The sequence below is a fragment of the Trichomycterus rosablanca genome, chromosome 15 (assembly GCF_030014385.1).
Source record: "Trichomycterus rosablanca isolate fTriRos1 chromosome 15, fTriRos1.hap1, whole genome shotgun sequence".
Classification (NCBI taxonomy): domain Eukaryota; kingdom Metazoa; phylum Chordata; class Actinopteri; order Siluriformes; family Trichomycteridae; genus Trichomycterus; species Trichomycterus rosablanca.
The window spans coordinates 4,866,134-4,888,783 of record NC_086002.1 but is presented as its reverse complement, the minus strand read 5'-3'; the positions used below and the strand labels follow the sequence as shown (position 1 = coordinate 4,888,783).

General features: G+C 38.7%; 1 protein-coding gene across 4 annotated transcripts in view; it reads left to right on the top strand.

Moving 5' to 3' along the window:
• pspc1 (paraspeckle component 1) overlaps positions 1-15,479 on the top strand; it is a 30,871-nt gene extending 15,392 nt beyond the window's left edge. The window contains exons 7-9 of one of the 4 annotated variants that reach the window (XM_063010528.1): positions 2,788-2,845; positions 4,268-4,413; positions 6,608-7,691. In XM_063010528.1, the coding sequence (XP_062866598.1) occupies positions 2,788-2,845; positions 4,268-4,413; positions 6,608-6,817 (414 nt within the window). In that variant the 3' untranslated portion in view covers positions 6,818-7,691. Of the gene's footprint in view, positions 1-2,787; positions 2,846-4,267; positions 4,414-6,607; positions 7,692-13,504; positions 13,696-14,422 lie in introns of those variants that run through there. The other 3 variants (XM_063010531.1, XM_063010530.1, XM_063010529.1) reach the window with 3 other exon arrangements.
• Positions 15,480-22,650: the final 7,171 nt, after the last annotated feature.

Sequence of the window (22,650 nt, the reverse complement as noted above, 5' to 3'; positions counted from 1 at the left end):
TGATGTGTTCATAAATTATTGATAACGAATATAGTGTAATACATAAATTTGCACTTGTGTGAATGCTGCCATATTGTTTAGGATTATTAAAACATGTCTTGTCAGTAATAGATTGTAGCACCTGCAGTGAAACATTGCAGTATTTTTAACAAACTGTCCCTTTTTTACTAAACATTTATTTTCTTTTTCATGTCAGACATGAGCTTCCATGGTATCTGGGTAAAAAAACGTGAACAAAGAACCTGTAAACATTTCCAGTAAATCTTTACCAGTAAAGTTTTTCCCCTGATGCTTACACACAGTGGCACAGTGTGATGATTTAAGCACACTTCAAATGTGTTTGATGCACTTGTTCATTTCATGTAATATAATTTGTCTGACACTCTTCAATTCTTCTTTATTTACTTGAAACCAGCCCTAATTCAGGCAGTTGTAGCAAAGATCTATCAGGGCAACAAAGAAGGTTAAAGAAAACATGAATCCAGGCTTCAAACTATGGAATAGAATCACAGTGAACAGTAAACAGATTCCATGCTCAAAAGGTCAAGAGTTTTGTTGTTGTTTACTTCATATTTGTAGCTTATGTTAAAGTCCTCAAGATCTATTTATCATTTTATAGATCTTAAATATTTCAAAGCTCTTATGAAACGCCTGCTGATCCTAAAACTGTCGGTTGGTTGCCAAGTTGTGCAAATCTTCCCTAATTGCATGTCTGATCCCCAAGCATGTTTACCAGTTAGACTACTTTAAATCAGGATTTACATTTTATACACATTTAATACTTGTGGTCATTTTGCTAGTAAATTCTTGAAGCAATTTAATGGTGAATGATTGATTTACAATTTAAAATTACTTCACTGTGTAATTTTTTTATCTAAACAGCCAAAAGCTCCCAAATCACTGAATTATTTTTATGGCCATACATTTTTGGCTGTATAAGTTCTAGACAACCATGGACCTGAAACTTTTAAAATGTTCCAACAGTCCTAGTCCCAGTTCAAAACACCTCAGTTTGTCTGCCTCATGTGGCTTAGGTCACCCATAAGATTTAGTTAAGTGTGTGTTTATATATCTTTGCAAAAGGTAAGTTTTGTTATTAACTTCTAATGACTAAGGGTTTTTACAGTAGCCTTTTGGCTCTGTGTGTGTGCGTGCGTGCGTGCTTGTGTGTGTGTGTGCTTGTGTGTGTGTTTATGGCTATGTTCATACAGCTGTTGCATACAATTATCAATTACAATCGGAGTACTAAGAAGAAAGTTACAACCCTGTTCCACAACATGCTGCCAGCAAGATTTTGGACGTTAACAGAGTTTTATAGTGAGATTAAAGAGGGAATTGTATTAGGTTACTTTTCCATGAGAGCAAAGCTCTTTTTTTAACACAATCTGTACGCCGACCTAATTACCACATTTGTTGTTCTTCACACATTCTGACTGTATGAATGTAGCCTATTATGTCCTGTGTTCTGTGTTTTCTGTGCTAAAATAACGTCACCTGTGTATATTAAAAATTGGAAATTTAAGTAAATTTTTAGTTCATTTTCTTAAATGTATCTTCACATAGTTATTAAAATAGCATTAATAACTATTTGAGGATGTTAAAGAAAAGGTATTTAAATGTGCATACCGTGCTTTTTTACCTCTTTAAATGTTTAATAAACAAACATTATTTTCTTTCATATAATTCAGTAATACATTATTTTGTGTATTGTTAGCACCGGTTGATAAAGAACCATGAACTACAAAGCACTTTTATTTTTTATTTATTATATTTCATTAATTAATTTAATTAAGTAATCCATGTTTTTTCCTTTATTTGGTTAGACATTGTTTATTGTTTTAGCATTTCAGATGTTAAACTGCATATAGATGCTACAACAACCAGCAGTAATCATTTCACTTTTAAAATGATTTAAGGATAAAATCTTAAAATATTAAGATGTTTGTGTATTAAATGCCATTCCTGACTTTTTTATTTATGCATAATCAATGGCTAATATTTACTGTGACAAACACACACCCACAACAATTTGAATTTCTTTTACCTGGCAGACTTAGTTTGACAAAGTCCAAGTAATAGAGCATCTTCAATTAAAAGCATGTTTATATAGGAGCCTAGTACACTATATGGACACTATGGCCTTCGAATTATAGAATTCATGTGTTTCAGCAACAACAGTTGCTAAGAGCTGTAATAAATCAATCATATAAAGAAAAAAGCTTCCAACTTTTCAGCTACAGTTTAGGGAAGGCCTTTTCCTGTTCCAGCATGACTGTACAAACTTTATAAAGACATAAAGAACACAGAGCCCTGACCTCAGTCCCACTCAACAACTCTGGAATGAACCAGAACATCAACTAAGGCTTTCTAGACCAACATCAGTGACCAGCCATACAAATGCTCTTCTTAGAAGATTGGCTTATCACACAGAGGTCACTCTATTGAAGCCCATTTAGTTTAGGATGGTTTTTTTTTTTTCATTTATCAACAGATCATTTAGGCTTTAATTTTGTGTTTATAAAAATTATTTCAATTTATACTGACATTACACACGTCTTACGTATTTAAAAACTAAATATCCCATGTATGTTAGAGTATTTTTTGCCTTCTCTATGGTTGATTTATTTGTTTTTATTTACTTTTTTACAACTAAAGTACATTTCCATTTGTTTTTCCAGTGCAGTCCAACTTGCTGTAGTAAAACTTTCCAATTTTCTGAAAAGAAACACCCCCTCCTCGTTTTATTTTGTTTGTGGCTTACAGTTCTATAATTTTCTTCACTTCCAGAGAGAACAGGAAATGAGAATGGGTGAAATGGGTGCCCGTGGAGCCATTAATATGGGAGGTACGGTCTCAGTCTAAGCTTCAACTGCATGTGTAAGGCCTTTGCTTATAGTCTCTTTCTGTTGAAACATAGTTCTGTAACCCTTGATGTATTTCCAGTAATACTGTGAGTGTTTAGTGCGTGAGTGGATTACAGTGCGAGTGAAAATTATAAACAGTTTGCATAGACGCACATATCATTTACACCTTCAGTACTTTGTAAATACCAGAAGCTTTCTGTGGACTAAGAGAGGATTCTCCGTTACACCATCAGTTCTCTGCAACTACTGTTTTATTTACTTTCAGATTTTATTTAGGATTCTTTTAGGACCCAAAATATTTTGTTTAATAGCTGTCAAACCTTCTCCACCTTAAAAGTACATGTGATCTGTTTTTGTAATCCCGAAAGCAGTTTAGCTGATTAGTAGAACAAAACAGGATTATATCATTTTTTTTACCTAGTAGTAACAAGCAATGTAACTGTGTGATTGGGGGAAAAATGTAAGAGAATTAATATTGTGGGTTTATAAGTGACACTGCCATCAGTGTTGTCTGTACGAAACCACAAATACTTAAAACTTCATAGTGGAAACCATGTTTGTATTATTATGATTATTTTATTGTTGGTAAATATGTTTAGTTTTAGTTTTACTCTTTAACCAGTAATGTTGTTTGCCAGATATGGAATTCATTTTAATGCATTATTTGATACATTTGGCATAACAGTAAGATCAACACACACAGTGTTTTATAGAGCTTTTTATGATCTGCACAAGCTGGAATAAGATGCCTTTAAAAGGTCCCTTTTACAAGTTCCCTGTACACTGAAATAAAGCATGACGGAAATTAAACAGCAGGTACAGTGTGTTATATTAGAGCTTTAACACCCAGTGAAGTAAATATCACCTGTGAAGGTTCAGTATATCATTCATAAATGAAATGAATCAAGTAAACTGATTCATGACCTTATATGATCATAAACATTCAGCCTGTTGTGTTATAGTAAGAATTAGTGTGTTAAGTATACAACTATTCTGATCAGTGTAGTGTTGGATGGTTTTCATGATAAAGGTTAATGATTTTGACATGAAAGCAGCATTTACATTGTTGCGCATTTGTGTGTTTTGCGCTTCAGTAGTAAGTAAGGTGCCAATTTCATTTTCTGGCTCAACCACAACATAGTTGATGCACTTAGTTCTCACCAGGTCCTGTTAACAGTGGGGGAAGGGGGTGGGTGTGTTTGGTGCACTGATATTGTAAAGTCAAATTGTTGCATGTTGTTTATTTTCTGTTTTACAAATCTGTTAAAAACATCAATTTGACTTACAAAAAACAGCTCACTCTTTAGGGCCTCTACACTTTTAGATAAAATCCAGTACAAATAAGCACAAAAGTCACCAGAGACTTGTCTTAGTTAATATTGGTCATGCGTTGTCTTGTGTAGATTCGTTTAATCCTGCCGCTGCTGTTAGCGGTAACCAGGGCCCTGCTCAAATGATGGGCATGGCCATGTCAGGCCGGGGTGGAGCCATGGGGCCAGAGGGATCGTCCAATATGGGGGCACCCCTCATGCCAGATAATGGAGCTATGGTAATGTATCAGTGTTATTAATTGCTACCTAACTGCTTAATATGTTTGTTTTTTTATTTATTTTTCTTTAAAGAGTTCTAGTGATTTTTATCCTTCTAGCTCCGATGACTTATAGGACCTGTTACATTAAGGATGCGTCAGCTGCAGTCAGTGCCAGCTCCAGGATCTCCAGTGTCTTATCTGCATAGTTTTTCTTTCTTTTTTATTTTACTTATTTTAACTAGTGACAAACCAGCTCTGGATACGTGCGTAAGAGCATCCAGTTCACCTGCGCGTCGCACATTTTCCACATAAATCCAGAGTTCTGTTCTGTGTAAAGGCTGACTCCAGCAAAAGATTTAATAGGACACTTGGGTACTGGTTAAAGTAATAAAACATTTAGCTGCTTCCTGTCACGTATACAAGGAGCTGGTCCTGACTGCAGCTAAAATAATAACTGTGTCTCATAGCATTATAGCCGTAGTAAGTTTGTGGTTGGCAAATATTAATTTTTTTATTGAACAGCTTAAAACTCCGTTACAATTGAGTGTTTTAGTTGAAGGCGACTGGACTGGACTGGGAGATGTTTCACCTCTTCTGAAGGCTGATGGGGTCCCAGGTATTTAGAACGGATGAGAGGTGTAACGTCTTAAAGAAGTCCAGTCGTCTTCAACTTGAGCACTCAAGACTACCATGACCTGGATGACTGAGAACCTACACAGACTCTCTCTATTTACTCTTTACTGTTACAGATATTGACCTGCATTGTTTTTTTTACTTTCTCTTATTCTTGTGATTATCTATATTAGTGTTTTATGGTGCAACAGAAACTGGGTTAAAGGGAAAGGAGTAGGGCGTGCCCAGGTGGCGCAGCAGGAGTTTCCTCTAGCACACCAGCGCTGAGGTTCAGAACTCGGTGTTGCCACCGGTCGGCTGGGCACCATCTGGCGGGCATAATTGGCAGTGGCTGCCAATCTGCAGGGGGGACGACTGGACTGTATGGGTGGGTGGGTCTTCATACGCTGTGTAAGGACCCTGATTGGCAGAAAAGACACCTGTGCAGAATTCAGGGGCGAGAAGAGGAGGGCTGTTCACGTGTCGGAAGAGGCGTGTACAGCGACGTGCTCTCCTCGGATGCAATCGGGTATCTCTCAGCAGCGGAAGACAAATTGAGTGCGCTAAATCGGGAGGAAAATGGGGAGAAAATGCATTAAAAAAAGGAAAGTAGTCATTCTTTTTATTGTTTGCTGTAATTGTTTGTGAAAAGTCATGTTATACACTTTTAGAAAATTTTTAGGCATGTTTTTTCCAGCATTACCTAGTAACATGAGCTTTAACCTTAAATAAGTTTGGGGAAAAAAACCAAAAAAAAAAACCGTATACTTAACTTTACTGCCCCTAGATTCTTGAAAAGATTTAAAGTTTTTTTTTTTATTTTTTTTTTATTTGAGGCTGTAGCTGTCATAAAATTACTTATCTTTTACTTTGTAGTGTGTACTGTGTACTAATTGTGTACTAATTAGAAGATTAGTCAAGTGTAAAGTGAAGGTTCTTTGGGGTTTCTGCATGAATGGATCTTGGTTCAAATGCCAACTATTATAAAAGTTTCTGTAGGCAAGTTTAATTAGTTTCTAAATAATTTTAGATGATTTTACATACAATTAATTAATCCAGAAAATATGCTGCAGCCATACTGGAATGTATAACTGACAGTACGTGTGATTCAAGCCTTAAGGATTCACCAGTAAGAATGGTTTATTATATCCTCCAAGTGTGTGATTGCAAGAAATGATTTTTATGTAGTAAAATTAAGTCAACTTTATTTCTACATGGATATGTGTCTTGCTTATGCCATTTTTCTAACAGTGTATACAGACTTTCAGTTCAGTGGTCATTCCAGAAAAGTCTTTCAGTCTCTGTGTAAATTATTATTTGTTTTGTTTTTTTATTAGTCAGATGTGAAACTGCTATTTTACCTCTGGCGTTTTGTTTTCCTGCTCACTAATTTGTATTTATCTCTTCTTTGTTGGTACCGGAACTCGGCTGCATTTCGTCTTGTGAACTCGGGACTTCGCATTGTGGCATTCAAAACTCTCACATTCATTTTCTGACTATTTTGGATCTCTGCACTGCAACACCAATAATTCAAACACAAATGGATTTTTTTGGACTCTGTGCACTCGCGACCATACGTCTTACTCCGGTCGTATTGTAGCGTAATGAAAGGTTTGCTCAGGGAGCGTCTGGTCAGATGAGTTCTTCTATGGGTGCTCGACCTGGTGCTGATTCCCCCCAGCAGCAACAGTCACCTGTGATTGGTGGTGCAGGACCCGTGCCTCCTATGGCTGGTCCTGGTGGCTTCGGTCGTGGAAACCCTGTTGGGGGTGCCTTCGATGGGCCCAGCAACAAGCGTCGTAGATATTAGTCATTTTATCACAATGCATACTGATTTTTGATGCAAAGCATCTGACCTCTTGATTATTGATATCAGATTTGACATCTTTCTCGGTGACTCTGCTTTCATCCCAAAAGTCTGTGGCATAGCATGAGCCAGGATTACTAAGGGATCTAGGGATGGAAGCCTCTTTTCATAGGAACTTTCTGAAAGGCCACAGGGTTGATGTAGTGTTTCCTGCAACTAACACTTCTCTTCTTCATAAAATATGGGAATTGTTTCTGGTTGGGGGAAAAAAACATGGGGAAAATAATTTAATTGAGCTAATGGTTATAGGCCATGTACTGCTTATTAAAGATCTCAGTCTTTAATTCTTTATTCACACTTTAGTTTTTTTCTTTGGTAATGGTTTGCTGGCAGTTGTTTTCCAAACTGTGAAGAAGATATAAATGACAGATTAAACATGAATACCCCTTTATACAGCCCGACATGAAAGAAAAGAATGAAAGATGAAATCATGGTCTCTTTTTTCTCTGTAGAAGCGTAAGTTACATATTAATTATGTATCATACCTGGCGTACTATACACAAAACAAGCTCAGTCAAGAAGTTCCAAGGAAACAAAATCCAGTTTGTACATTTTATCTAGTGAAGATTGAAGACTAAAGATACTTTTACATGATAACGTTTACTGAAATGGGTGATTATGTTGTGAATCTTTTCTCTATCACATTTCTTCTGCAGTTTTATGTGCACATCATTCGCTTCTGCAGTAACTGTTTTTAGTTTACTACACCCTGTAGTATTTGAAATCCCTGTGTATGTGATGTGGAATATGCATGTCTTCTTGCAGTCATTTTTGTTACAGTAAATATTTAGAATGTCCTAAGTTGTTTCACTTTATCAGAAATGGCAGTTCCTTAAATAAAATATTAAAAATATAAAAAACACATTGTGCGTTTGTACCTTTAAATGCAAAATCTATCAATTTAATACTGTGCAGCTTTGTGATATTCAGCAGTTACTTATTTTTGTATTATACCAGCACACAATGGTGTAAGGTTTAGGGCCTGACTAATATATAAATATCTCTGGGTATTAGGGTTAAGTGAGTGCTGATAAATCAGACTGATAGTGCTGCTAATGTAATTTAATGATTTTATAGCAACCCATATTCATACAACTCCCCCGCCTCTGCTCTTCATTTTCTTCTTTTGGGTGGCTCGGTGGGTAGCACTGTCGCCTCACAGCAAGAAGGTCCTGGGTTCGATCCCCAGGTGGGGCGGTCCGGGTCCTTTCTGTGTGGAGTTTGCATGTTCTCCTCGTGTCTGCCTGGGTTTCCTCCGGGAGCTCCGGTTTCCTCCCACAGTCCAAAGACATGCAGTTGAGGTGAATTGGAGATACTAAATTGTCCATGACTGTGTTCGATATAAACTTGTGAACTGATGAATCTTGTGTAATGAGTAACTACCGTTCCTGTCATGAATGTAACCAAAAGTGTAAAACATGACGTTAAAATCCTAACAAACAAACATTTTCTTTTTTTTTTTAACTCAGCTAAAAACCTACCTTTTATTATATAAATGTTTAATAGTAATTGCATCTCATAGCTTTTTTATAATTTTCTTATTTTTATTTTATTTACTCTATTTACTAATGTACTGGAGCTGCTGTAACACTTGAATTTCCCCCATGGGGATCAATAAAGGAATCTTATCTTAAGTACTAATCCAAATTGTCCATGTGAAATGGAGTGTAACAGGAGGGCATTTGAATTTTTGTCTGTGTGTAGTCTGTTCTCCGATATTCTTCTGATCACTTCTCTTTTTTACTTTTATTATTATACGACGTAACCGTGCACCAGACCTGCTCATGAACAGTCTGCGATTTCAGACGGATGTTTAAAACTGACAACCACCGGTTGCATTTTGTTGCTTATTCAGAGGAGAGTCACCGTAACCTGCCTTAACTGCTGGTGTAACTGCTGACTGCAGTAAAGGACAACGTCTTTCTTACTTATAATGATCATTCTGTTTGTAGTAAACTGATAATAAGCTACGGATTTTCTTCTTGGCTTATTTTTGGCCATTTGAAAAATATCTGACTGATACAATTGCTTTTTATTACTGGATCTTTATATATACGACTGGAAATACAACTACAAATGTTGCTGGTTCAAGCGCTGTCACTTCCAGGTTTCCACTGTTGGGCCCCTGAGCTAGGCCAGCACTGTATTCAGCAAGGTGCTTTGGATAAAAGCTTCTTCTGAATCTCATTAATGCTGACAGCTATGGAGGTAGAGTGCTAGTAAATACTCAAACGATTATCTTGGGCAAATGGAACACCTTTATTTGTCCTACATACACATGCACTGTACATTAAAATGCTTTTTCCACATATCCCAGATTCTCTGGAAGCTGGGGTTAAAGAGCACGCTCAGCCATTGTATGGCGCCCCTGGAGCAGTGAGCGTTAAGAACCTTGCTCAGTGGCCCAGCAGTGGATTTGATATTTGCCTGCTGTCATTTTATATACAGTTATAATGATTTTATACAGAGCAAACAATAATCTTACTTAATCAGGACTGAACTTATCAGAATTTCTCATTTTAGGGATGGGGCCGCATTTGGGTTTTTGTTGCTATGCATATTTCCAAATGCTCCAGTGTTTTAAGACAAACTTAACATTGTTAAGTTGCAAAGAAAAAAAAAGTTAATTAATCTTTTGGAATAATCAGAGTAAATGCATTAATTTCTCTAAATATATTCTGATCCTGCCTACTTTGGAAAAGTATGTGAACCCTTGTTTATGATTACTGGTAGAAGTTTCATTAACAGCAGAAGTGCTTCATGTTAAACCAAACAGAAAAAGCACAATAGAGAACAAAAGAAATTAGACCAGTTTTGATTTCTTCAGCATCCCAGTTGGGAGAAAGTCTGGAAAACAGAAACTCTTATAATAAATCTTATAATTCCACCATTCTGTTGTTGGTTTACTTGTTATTCCCAGGCCCCTAGGCAGTAAAGCCATTCCCAATTGGGGCGGCATGGTGACTAAGTGGGTAGCACTGTCGCCTCACAGCAAGAAGGTCCTGGGTTCGTTCCCCAGGTGGGGTGGTCCGGGTCCTTTCTGTGTGGAGTTTGCATGTTCTCCCCGTGTCCACATTTGTTTCATCCGGATGCTCCGGTTTCCTCCCACAGTCCAAAGACGTGCAAGTGAGGTGAATTGGCGACACCTCATGACAATTTTTCATGACTGTGTTTGATATTAAACTTGTGATCTGATGAATCTTGTGTAATGAGTAACTACCGTTCCTGTCATGAATGTAACCAAAGTATAAAACATGACGTTAAAATCCTAATAAACAACCAAACAATATAATAAATCTTTTAATTCCACCGTTCTATTGTTAGGCAGTAAACCCCAAAAAAATTGTGGATAAAAAGTAAAAATTTGGGGTCATAATGCTTGCCAACTTTTTTTTTTTTTTTTTTTTTTTTTTTTTACATTTTCACATTTTCAGGTTTTCTTCTATCATTTTTACCAGTTTAGTGGATTTAGGTAGAGAATTAAACACCTGAACATTTCAAAAGGTTTTTTCCTGTTTTTCTTCTCCTCTTTTGTGATCTATCTGCATGATGCTCACTGCTAGTTGCCACAGTACCAGATTTTTTTCTATTCTCATTGATGAGCACCGGAGCACATAAAATTTTTCTTTTCATGTCTTAAACATTTAATGACTTTATTAGCACAGGGCAGCTTTACAACCATCCGATTACACTGCCTCTTAAGCACTGAGGTGCACATGCTTTTTCCAGGTCTGACTTGAATGTCCTGTTGTTAGGAAGCGTCATAAGACGGGGTCAGACATGTTACTGCATCCTTGGAACAGAGAGGGTTAAGTGCTTTTCTTAGGCACAGATCCCCGAACACTGAGCCACCACGGCAGTTGCGCCTGTGTAGTTATTTGTGTCACTGGTTAAATATTCACATATTTTATTAGACTGTAAGAGAATATATTTGGAATAATGAACTGATTAGAATCAGACCACATTTTATAGTATTCAGGGTTGAAATTCAGGTAATATTGAGCAATCACAAATTTGAGAAAAAAAGTTTCTAGAAAAGTGCTTTTTTTTAATGACGGGCATTTGGGGGAACACTACCGTGGTCTAATGTGTTTGTGGCAATCTGACATTGCTTTGTCAATGCCTTTTTGTAGATAAAGTAAGTCTATGGGACATTATATTTGTTAAGAGAAATATGAATTACACTAGGCCTAGTGATCACTATCCAGCTCTACAGAGTAATGGCCATTACATTATCAACCAATGACACCACACAGTCACCACCAGGATGTCTATCAGTTTCTTATAAAGTAAAACAATTTTACTGGGTGTGTGCAGTAATTAAGCAAAGAACATCTATTATAAACAACACTGGTTATATCCATTGGAAGGACAGCAGAGAAGAGGCCTTGTCTGTGAGTTGAAAGACTGTGTATCAAACTGCACCTTCAATCTTGTTATTCATATTCTAGTTTCCCGGGTTTGTTTTTTTGTAAAGTTTGCATGTTCTCCCCGTGTCTGTGTGTTTCCTCCGGGGGCTTCGGTTTCCTCCCACAGTCCAGACATTAAAGACTTGAACTGAGTAATCCTGTGTAACCAGTAACCAAAAGTGTAAAACATGATGTTAAACTCCCAATAAATAAATAAATAAATACTAGTTTTCAGTTTGTGCTGATCACAGTAATTAATTGTGAAGAGTCAAGACCTAGTAGTGACTAGAGAAATCACGTAGTGAGCACTGGGCGTCACTGATCTTAAGTCATATACAAAGCGTATTATTACATCTTGTTTATATGTGTGACTTCTGTACATCTGACGAACAAGATTAAAGATGGTTTACTACTGTTTCAACATCATTCATAGCTACAGAGAACAAAGCAGAATAAGGAACGTGATCGTTTGATTTTTATTTAAATTATTTTGTTGAAGTGTGTACATGTGTGCTTCTGTGAATAAATATAATCATATTTGTTATGAGCCACTTTCTACTTGATCATGACGTCTGGCTACTTATACACTACAAATGTGATCTTTTAACTGATTATTGAAGTGTTGACGCAATACTTGAGGTTTTATCAGCCAGCTTACATGAAATATGGTAAGTAATTTACTAGTACAACTTGATTTATCATTTCTAATGTCTCTAAAGAATTTTAATGAAGAATGAGAAATATGAATGAATGTTTGTCACCTAGGTGTGTTCCATTTATAAATAATAAAGCAGATTGTATTTAACAATTCCCAGAACTAACAGTAGTAACGTGTAAAATCCAAGTCAGTAGCTTTAATTAAAAAAAAAAAAAAAAAAAAAAAAAAAAAAAAAATCTGTACCCAGTGAAATAAAACTGTACTGTAAAGCTGGAGGCCTCAAGCATACTGACGCCGTACTGCACAAGTGATGGATGAGGCAATACTTCTGCAATAAGAAACTGTAAATGTCCAGGTTGGAAGAAAAAAAATCTAGATCCAAAAAATATGTATATTTTATTAGATTCTGATTAGATTTTAGGGTGGCTCAGTGGGTAGCACTGTCGCCTCACAGCAGGAAGGTCCTGAATTCCCCAAGGTTCGAGGGTGTGCATTTTGAATGCATGTGTGTGTTTGCCCTGTGATGGACTGGCTACTTGTCTGGGGTGTTTCCTACCTTTCGTCCAGTGAATCGGACCCACCGTGATGCTGAATAGGATAAAAGCGGTGGTGAAACATACAATGAATGAATAAATGGTTAGATTTAATCAGTTTTAAAATAAAAAGCATTTTGCTTTGTTTTTATTTGTCAAACATGACAACATTGATTTTCTCTTATTAAAAAGCTGATATAAAATTGCCGTAAAGTAATTGATACCTTCTCTCTTTACATTTTTAAAAGTTTATTGCAACACTAGGGAGGCACGGCTGCCTCACAGCAAGAAAATCCTGGGTTCGATCCCCAGGTGGAGCTGTCCGGGTCCTTTCTGTGTGGAGTTTGAATGTTCTCCCCGTGTCTGTGTGGGTTTCCTCCGGGTGCTCCGGTTTCCTCCCACAGTCCCAAGACGTGCAAGTGAGGTGAATTGGAGATACAAAATTGTCCATGACTGTGTTTGACGTTAAAGACTTGAACTGATGAATCTTGTGTAACCAGTAACTATCGTTCCTGTCATGAATGGAACCAAACTGTGTAAAACATGACGTTAAAATCCTAATAAACTAATAAACAAACGCTTTGAAATCTCAGCTCTGTTGTGAGCTGAATTAGTACTCCTTATTGCTGGTGTAAGTGCAGGCTTTGTTAATCAACCAAGCCACTGGGGTGGGCAGCTGATTACAGACGACACTACCGCACTCTGAGAGCCCCTCCCCTGCCAGGGGAAAAGAAGCGACCAGCACTGGGGGTGTGCTAGCGACACGAGAGAGAGTTAAGGTCTAATCGGCCACTTCTGAATTGGGTGGAAAATTAGTAATTGTGTTTTTGTTTTAGTCAGAAATGGGGCGGCAAAATCTTGCTAACACCATACTTATAATGTTTACCAACATTTCTTTTCATTACTGCCTGGTTCAGTTTGTGTTGTAAGGGATGTTGTAATCTTATCTTACGTTACCTGTAATGTGTGGAAAAAACTATTTAGGATGTGCAGTACACTGATCAGCATTATTTTTCTTCTCTCTTTCTAGATTCCTGCAGGCGTGTGCACTGTGTATTAGAAAAGATCGAACACGGGTGCGTACAAGGTGAATCTTTCTGTCCTTTCTTACACAGTAAAAATAAGGGAGGTAAATTTGCCCTCTGATGCTGCAGTTGCAATCAGGCGCCAGTAGTCTCAGTTTCCTTCTTTTTTTGGGAGACGCTTGGCATTCCTGTTATCCCTTATGTTTGGAGTGACATTCTTTTCTATATTGTATTCATACATACACCGATCAACCATAACAATAAAACCACCTCCTTGTTTCTACACTCACTGTCCATTTTATCAGCTCCACTTACCATATAGAAGCACTTTGTAGTTCTACACTTACTGACTGTAGTCCATCTGTTTCTCTACATACTTTTTTAACCTGCTTTCACCCTGTTCTTCAATGGTCAGGACCACCACAGAGCAGGTATTATTTAGGGGGTGGATCATTCTCTGCACTGCAGTGACACTGACATGGTGGTGGTGTGTTAGTGTGTGTTGTGCTGGTATGAGTGGATCAGACACAGCAGCGCTGCTGGAGTTTTTAAATACCATGTCCACTCACTTTCCACTCTATTAGACACTCCTACCTGGTTGATCCACCTTGTAGATGTAAAGTCAGAGACGATCGCTCATCTATTGCTGCTGTTTGAGTTGGTCATCTTCGAGACCTTCATCAGTGGTCACAGGATGCTGCCTATGGGGTGCTGTTGGCTGGATATATTTTTGGTTGGTTGACTATTCTCAGTCCAGCAGTGACAGTGAGGTGTCTAAAAACTCCATCAGCGCTGCTGTGCACTACAAAGTGCTTCTATATGATAAGTGGAGCTGATAAAATGGACAGTGAGATTAGAAACAAGGAGGTGGTTTTAATGTTATGGCTGATCAGTGTACATTATATACATTATTCATATTTCAGCCTCTACTGCTGCAATTCTGCACTCCGGATCTTAGGAGAGCCACAATTATCACACACCCTGTCCAACATGTGCACGGAGCCGGCCGGTTCTTTTCACCCATACGAGGCAGGTTCATATGGGGATCCTTATTGCATACAGAGAGTCTCGCACATAACCCCATTATCACCCGTCACCTTGTGCAGGTGCCCTTGATTAACCAGCAGATGTCGCATTTGCAGCAGTTATGAGGAATCCCGTCAGGCTCACCCACGCACCCTACATACAAGCCTGGCAGTTGTAGCCTGGTGGTTAAGGTGCTGGACTAGTAATCAAAAGGTTGCTGGTTCAAGCCCCACCACTTCCAGGTTGTCACTGTTGGGCCCTTGAGCAAGGCCCTTAACCCTCAATTGTGTAGATTGTATTACTGTCACAGTACTGTAAGTCGCTTTGGATAAGGGGGTCTGCTAAATGCCAAAAATGTAAATGTACGAGCCAATCATTGTCCGTATAGGCACCCAACCTGCCGGTAACTGGTACTTTTTTTACTGCTGCGGCACAACACTGGCAATTCATGTGTGCCTGTAAGTTCATGTATCGAAGGCAGATCACGCTGTGTTTTCCCATGATTGGCTGGTCTCATGAGTCATAGCAGCAGCACATGCTAGCCTTACCTTTCCCCCCTAAGGTTGTTAGTGTTGTGTGATGGGGAGATTATTACAAAATCATTAAAGCAGGTAAGTAGTATCACACTTTTTGTTACAGTTTTAATTTAAAGCATACATTTTTCTACAAGATTTAGAAGAATGTGAGTTCTGTTTTAAATTCGTTTAGCCAATTTAATACCCACCAGGTGGTGCCATTGTAGGAAAAACCAGGAGGATTAAACTGGTAAGGATGAAGGAGATTTATGTTATTATTAGTGTTTATTATTATTACATTAATATTATATTATTGTTACTGAATAAATGAATTTAAGTGCTGTTATTTTTAATACAGAAATTCATTGTTAAGTTTTAAGTCATTTTTGCTTCGTCAGTCTATCTGTGCCCATATTGAAATCCAGATGTTTTAATAAAAGCAGAGGTACAGAAAAAGAGAAGTTTCAGTCTGTTTTTTTTCTTTCTTTCCTTTTTAATGTCACAAGAACTCAGGTTCATTTATTTGTTACGTAACCAGACTTACTTCTATCATATGCAAACATTCCTGGAATTCCACCTTTTCCGGCTGGAATGCATGAGTAACACACACACCACTTCAATTACAGAAAAATTTATCTCTATAACTGCCTCCGTGTCGGTGAAATACACACAAGTGACACACTGTTCATATTTGAAAAATCCACTGCACTTTAGATATTTATAGAGAAGAGAATAAGAGAACGAACGCCCTGTTCTTGAAACCAAGCTGCACTGATAAAAGCTCCTTCAGACACATTTAAAGCAACAGACCAATTAAAGATAAAAATCTAAAAAAATGAGTGGCCAGTGTGTGCTGGTGCTGTCAGATGGGGAGGGCGGGTGGTGGTGGATCACTAGTTCTCACCTTTTTCTTTCAGCTGGTCTGCAACAGTGCACAGTACAGTAAGTTGCTGGACACACATAAGCATGAATAATTTGAGATAAATGCTGCTCAGGTGGCGCAGCGGTACAATATGATAACACACCAGAGCTGGAATTTGGAATACATCGTATCGAATCTCAACTCTGCCATCCGGCTGGGCTGGGCGGCTATATTAACAACGTTTGACTGTTGTTCATCCAGGGAGGGAGCCGGATAGGGACCTCATAACTGATGCAATTACAACCTCTGCTGGCTGGTTGATGACGTCTTCACAGAGTCAGGGAATAATGTTGATCAAGGTGTGGCTCTTCGTGCACAAAGCTGATCTGCACATAAACTCGCCCCGTGCAGGTGAAAAGATGCAATCGGCTACTGCGCATGTGTCGGAGGGGGCGTGCGTCAGTTCGCTCTCCTTAATTGGGACGGGGTCAGCACCATTAGAGAGGAAGCATAACGCAATCGGGTAAAAATTGGACATGCTAAAAATCGGAAGAAAAAGGGAGAAAATGCATTTACAAAATAAATTATAATAATTTGAGTTAAACCTGCATTATGAAAGTATGAATCACACATTCATGTATCCCACAAACCACCAGTTAAGAAGTTTTACCCCACAAAGACAGGTCACTACAAATTGTTAAGTTTGGTCGGCCCTAATGTTCAGTTCACAGCTGCAGCTTTGGTGGAAAACTACAGTGAAAGTTGTTTATTCAGAACAGCATTACAAACTTATAATACAAACTTTATTATTTGTGTTTTTTGGTCAAATCCTTCATTATTCTGAGAGGAATTTAGGTCAGCGTGAGGGAGAAAACTGAACTACAAATAACTTTATTGCATACTAATAATATTCTGCCCTACTTTTTCCCTTTTCCCCTTATTATTGAACTTGGAGCAAATAGAGAAAGTCGGTCATCAAGAACAGTTTTAACACGCTTCAGGCAGCATCACAAGTTTGTCTTTATTGTTAATAAAAAATAGCATCAGTAGGACTGCAGGAAACCGTGGAAATAAAAAAGTGGGTTAAAATGTTTTTGAGAACGTCAACAAACACAGAATGTCATCGGTGAAGAAATATTGTTTCCTTTCTTAAGAGACAGATAACAGCAGGACTTTGTTTCTGAAGTCAGTGGGGTCGCCTCACAGCAAGAAGGTCTTGAGTTTGATCCCCAGGTGGAGCGGTCCGGGTCCTTTCTGTGTGGAGTTTGCATGTTCTCCCAGTGTCAGCGTGGTGTTTCCTCCCGGTGCTCCGGTTTCCTACCACAGTCCAAAGACGTGCAAGTGAGGTGAATTGGAGATAGTAAGTTGTCCATGACTGCTTGATATAACTTGTGTAATGAGTAACTACCATTCCTGTCATGAATGTAACCAAAGTGTAAAACATGACGTTAAAATCCTTATAAACAAAACAAACTGAAATTAGTTATTTAATCCTGATGAACTCTATTTTGAAACCAGTGAGCACACTAATTGGTAACATATACGTTTATTTATCTACACACATCTAGAAGCAAATTGGACTAGCCTACTGGAAGTCCACCTACTGGAATTTGGGGGTTTGTCAGGGGATAGAGGATAAACTCCACAGAACCCAGAGCCAAAGAGCTGTGCGGTGCCCACAGTAACTGGGTTTTGCCCAACTCGTTAACAGGGCAGGAACACACCCTGGTCAAACGCATCGGACATTCACTTATTAATGCACACCTTAGGGAAGCCAATCCATATACTGGTTAGTTTAAAAAAAAAAAATGAAATACATGGGGAGAACATGCCAAAATGACAACAAATGGCTTTTGTCAGTGAAAATATGCTGCACTGATAAAAGCTCCTTCAGCCACATTTAAAGCAACAGACCAATAAAGGGAAAAACCTGAAGAAATAAGTGGGGTTGGTGGTGGAGCATTAGTTCTTACTTCTTTTTTAGCTGGGGCCATTCATTCTCTTTTTCTGTATTAATATCTTCAAGCCAAAATTCCTAACAGGCAGTGACTAGAAGTGGGGATTCAACCCAGGACACTAGCACCATGGTGCACTACCTGCAGTGCCATTATGCTGCACATTTCCATTACAAGATTCATCTTTCATTAATCTTAACTATTAGGTATGGCCACAGGAAAGTCATAGTAAACCCCACACAAATGTAACCAGAGGTGACATTAACTCTGATTCACTGCTGTTTCACTGTGCTGATCTTTCATCATCATTATAGTAAATTAATGTGTTAAATTTTGTGAATAATTTTATATTTTTATTTGAAACACAAAGCCACTGACTTATACATGTAGAACAAGACTGTTGGATAATAATATAAGGAGCTGTCAAACTTCACTGCCTCGCACTGGAATATTATCATAAAAGCTTGTACAAATGGAATGTAAATGGCTTACAGCCCTCATAAATGTTACTTTTTTATTGAAGACAAATGGAGTATAAAAGAATGTCATGCAACATTAACAACAGCCAGGCTAACCTTTCAACAGTGTCCACAGACAACAGTGGCCTTTTCATTCTCTCAGATTATAGGTTGGTATTTAACATATATAAATCATTTACAGTTCAGTATCCTTTACACTAACTGATCACTTCATTAGCATCACATGTCTTGTACTTGAGCTACAGAGATGCTCGGATCTCTACTATCCTCAGTCACTGTGCAGGCGCTATCAGACGAGCCAATCATTGTCCGTATAGGTGCCCCACCGGCCATTAGCAGAGCTGAGATTTGAACGTGTAACCTTGAGTTGTCAGGACTGGTGAACTACATTTACATTTTCAGCATTTAGCAGACGCTTTTATCCAAAGTTCTTTGACAGTATGTTGCCCAAGCAACATACTGTTAAGGGCTTTGCTCAAGGGCCCAACAGTGGCAGTGGTGGGTCTTGAACTGGCAACCTTTTGCCTACTAGTCCAGTATTTTAACCACTAGGCTACAACTGTCCATGTTTTTGTCCATCCCAGATTTCTCTGTCATTACAGTTTTTCTAGTAGATCCAGCAGGCGGGGAAATGTGCTGCCCACATGGGGTTTCACAGCACGACCAATTTATCTCTGGGCCAGTTTGAAAACTGGTGATGCTATTTTGGCCAAAAGCACTAGTGTGCTTCACCGCTGAATGGATGCAACTACAGCCTCTGCTGGATGGTCGATGGTGGCTGTACCGAGAAGGGGTTAATGGAGATCAGTGCATGACTCTCCATTGGATATACTGATGCCTATTTGATCCTGCCTCGGGCAGATGAAAGGAAGTGGAAGTTGGCAACTGTACACATGTCAGAGAGAGCGTGTATTAGGTACAGTCCTCCTCAATTAAGGTCGGGGTCTGCAGCAGTTGAGGAGGGATATAATCAGGGTATTTGGATACAATTAGATTGGGAGAAAGAGAAAATGCAAACGTTTCAGCTATCCAAATGCTGAACCCACTCAGAGCATCAGTCTTAAAAGTCCTATAGTTTGTTTTAAATAGTTACTTTAATTCCTACTAAATGAACAGCATAATGTCTTAAATTTTATATCATTTTATTCACATTTTAGTTTAATTTCTGTTGCCTATCATACTTGTAGTACTTGTATGTGTGCTTCAAATACATAACAATTTATATAATTATAGACTAACTGAATTTAAAATGTTCATAAAACAGAAAGTAGTGATATGTATTTGTTTTTACTTTCAAATTAAAATGGGACCAAAGACTATATTCAACACTTAACCTCCAAAATTTGGTGCTAACAACAGTAAAATAGGGTGGCACAGTGGCTTAGTGGGCAGCTCTGTCGCCTCACAGCAAGAAGGTCCTGGGTTCGATCCCCAGGTGGGGCGGACTGGGTCCTTTCTGTGTGGTTTGCATGTTCTCCCTGTTTCCATGTGGGTTTTCTTCCACAGTCCAAAGACGTGCAAGTGAAGTGAATTGGAGATACTAAATTGTCCATGACTGTGCTTGATATAATCTTGTGTATTGAGTAATTACCGTTCCTGTCATGAATGTAACCAAAGTGTAAAACATGATGTTAAAATCCTAATAAACAAACAACAGTAAAAGAAAGAGTTGAGACAGGAACATGGTTAGCATTATTTCCCTGCATTACACTACAATGTAATTCAAAACCGGCCTTTATCTGTGCCCAGAATAAACTGGTGCAGTGTTCTACCAGTACATACTGGTGCGTTCTAAATTGGCTGCTGTGGCCAAACTTTTGGCCAAAATAGCATCACCAGTTTTCGATCTGGCCCTGAGATAAATTGGTCGTGCTGTGAAACCCCATGTGGGCAGGACATTTCCCCGTCTGCTGGTCTTACTAGAAAAACTGTAATGACAGAGAAATCTGAAATGGACAAAAACAAAGCGCACCCTGACCACTAAACCCAAATCTCTGCTCCATTCCATTAACCAATCCAGTAAATTACAGAGGGGAGCGCGTGGTGGGAAGCGGAGACTGCTGGTTACAACTCTGTCTCTGTCTATTTCTGTACTCTGCCAGCGTGTTGTAAAGGGCGGGGTCGACTCGCACGCTCCTGAAACTTTTTCTCCTTTTTTTTCTTTTTATTAACCTCACTGGCTTTTCTAGGGAGAAAATATTTTGGGTGAAGCAGTGATGAAGGTTTGTTCTTAGGAATAATTTAACACTATTTGATTTACACTGACCAGCCATAACATTAAAACCACCTCCTTGTTTCTACACTCACTGTCCATTTTATCAGCTCCACTTACCATATAGAAGCAGTTTGGAGTTCTACAATTACTGACTGTAGTCCATCTGTTTCTTTACATACTTTTTTAGCCTGCTTTCACCCTGTTCCGCAATGGTCAGGACCTCCAAAGGACCACCACAGAGCAGGTATTATTTGGGTGTTGAATCATTCTCAGCACTGCAGTGACACTGACATGGTGGTGGTGTGTTAGTGTGTGTTGTGCTGGTATGAGTGGATCAGACACAGCAGCGCTGCTGAAGTTTTTAAATACCGTGTCCACTCACTGTCCACTCTATTAGACACTCCTACCTAGTTGGTCCACCTTGTAGATGTAAAGTCAGAGACGATCGCTCATCTATTGCTGCTGTTTGAGTTGCTCATCTTCTAGATCTTCATCAGTGGTCACAGGACACTGCCCACTGGGCGCTGTTGGCTGGATATTTTTGGTTGGTAGACTATTCTCAGTCCAGCAGTGACAGTGAGGTGTTTAAAAACTCCAGCAGCGCTGCTGTGTCTGATCCACTCATACCAGCACAACACACACGAACACACCACCACCATGTCAGTGTCACAGCAGTGCTGAGAATAATCCACCACCTAAATAATACCTGCTCTGTGTTGGTCATGTGGCATGCAGATAAACAGATGGACTACAGTCAGTAATTGTAGAACTTCAAAGTGCTTCTATATGGTACGTGGAGCTGATGAAATGGGCAGTGTGTGTAGAAACAAGGAGGTGGTTTTAATGTTATGACTGATCAGTGTATTTTAATATATTTTTTGCAAAAAGACCATCTCATCTAGTCTCACTTAAACCAAACCAACTAAGTTTGACAACTTTTTCCTTTGGTTTAAAAAGGTGTTCATTATTTTACTGTTATGTTGGTTAGTTTGATCTCTTTGACCACTATTTGGACAAAAGCTTGAATTCATGTGTTTTAGCCACAACCATTGCTAACAGGTATAATTAAACAGTTATATAGAGGAAATTAAACTTTACACCAACAGTTTATGGAAGGCCCTTTTTTGTTTCAGCATGACTGTGCTCTATAAAGACATGAAGAAAAGCTCAGTTTAAAGTGAAAGAAACTCCAGTGTCCTGCACAGAGCCCTGACATCAGCCTCACTCTCTGGAATGAACCAGAACATCAACTGAGGCTTTCTAGACTAACATCAGTGCCCAACCACACAATTGCACTAAAGGGCACGAGGGGTGGCTCAGTGGGTAGCATTGTCGCCTCATAGCAAGAAAGTCCTGGATTCAATCCCCAAGTGGGGCGGTCTGGGTCCTGTCTGCATGGGTTTCCTCTGGGATCTCCGGTTTCCTCCCACAGTCCAAAAACATGCAAGTGAGGTGAATTGGAGATACAAAATTGTCCATGACTGTGTTTGACATTAAACTTGTGAACTGGTGTGGCGAATAACCGCCGCTTCTGTTATGAATGTAACCAAAGTGTGAAACATGACATTAAAGTCCTAAAAAAACAAACAAAAGGGCACAAATTTCTAGACATATTTCAAGGTCTTGTGAGAAGCCTTTCCAAAAGAGCGGCTGTTGTTCTAACTGAAAAGATTACAGACGTCACTCTATTTTAATACAATTTGTGATGTCCGACAAGCTCATGGTCAGATGCCCAAACATTTATATTTGTGTGTATTGTGTATTTTGATCTATGCAAGAATTCTATCTGCATCTGCTTATAAAATGTCTTTATTTTTTAACAGGATTTGACCTGCATAATTCATTCATTAATTTTCAGTAACAGCTTCATCTGGGTTGCTGTGGAAACCAACCAAATCATTTAAACCCTGAGCGTGAGGTTGAAACACACACACACACACACACACACACACACACACACACACTACAGCATTACAAACAAACCAATCCACTTACTGACACTTCATGGCGATTTAGTTGACAGGCTGAGAACTGACGTGTTGTCGGAGGCGGGAAGGACCTGAAGAATGTGAAATACTGGAGGAAAACCTACACAAACA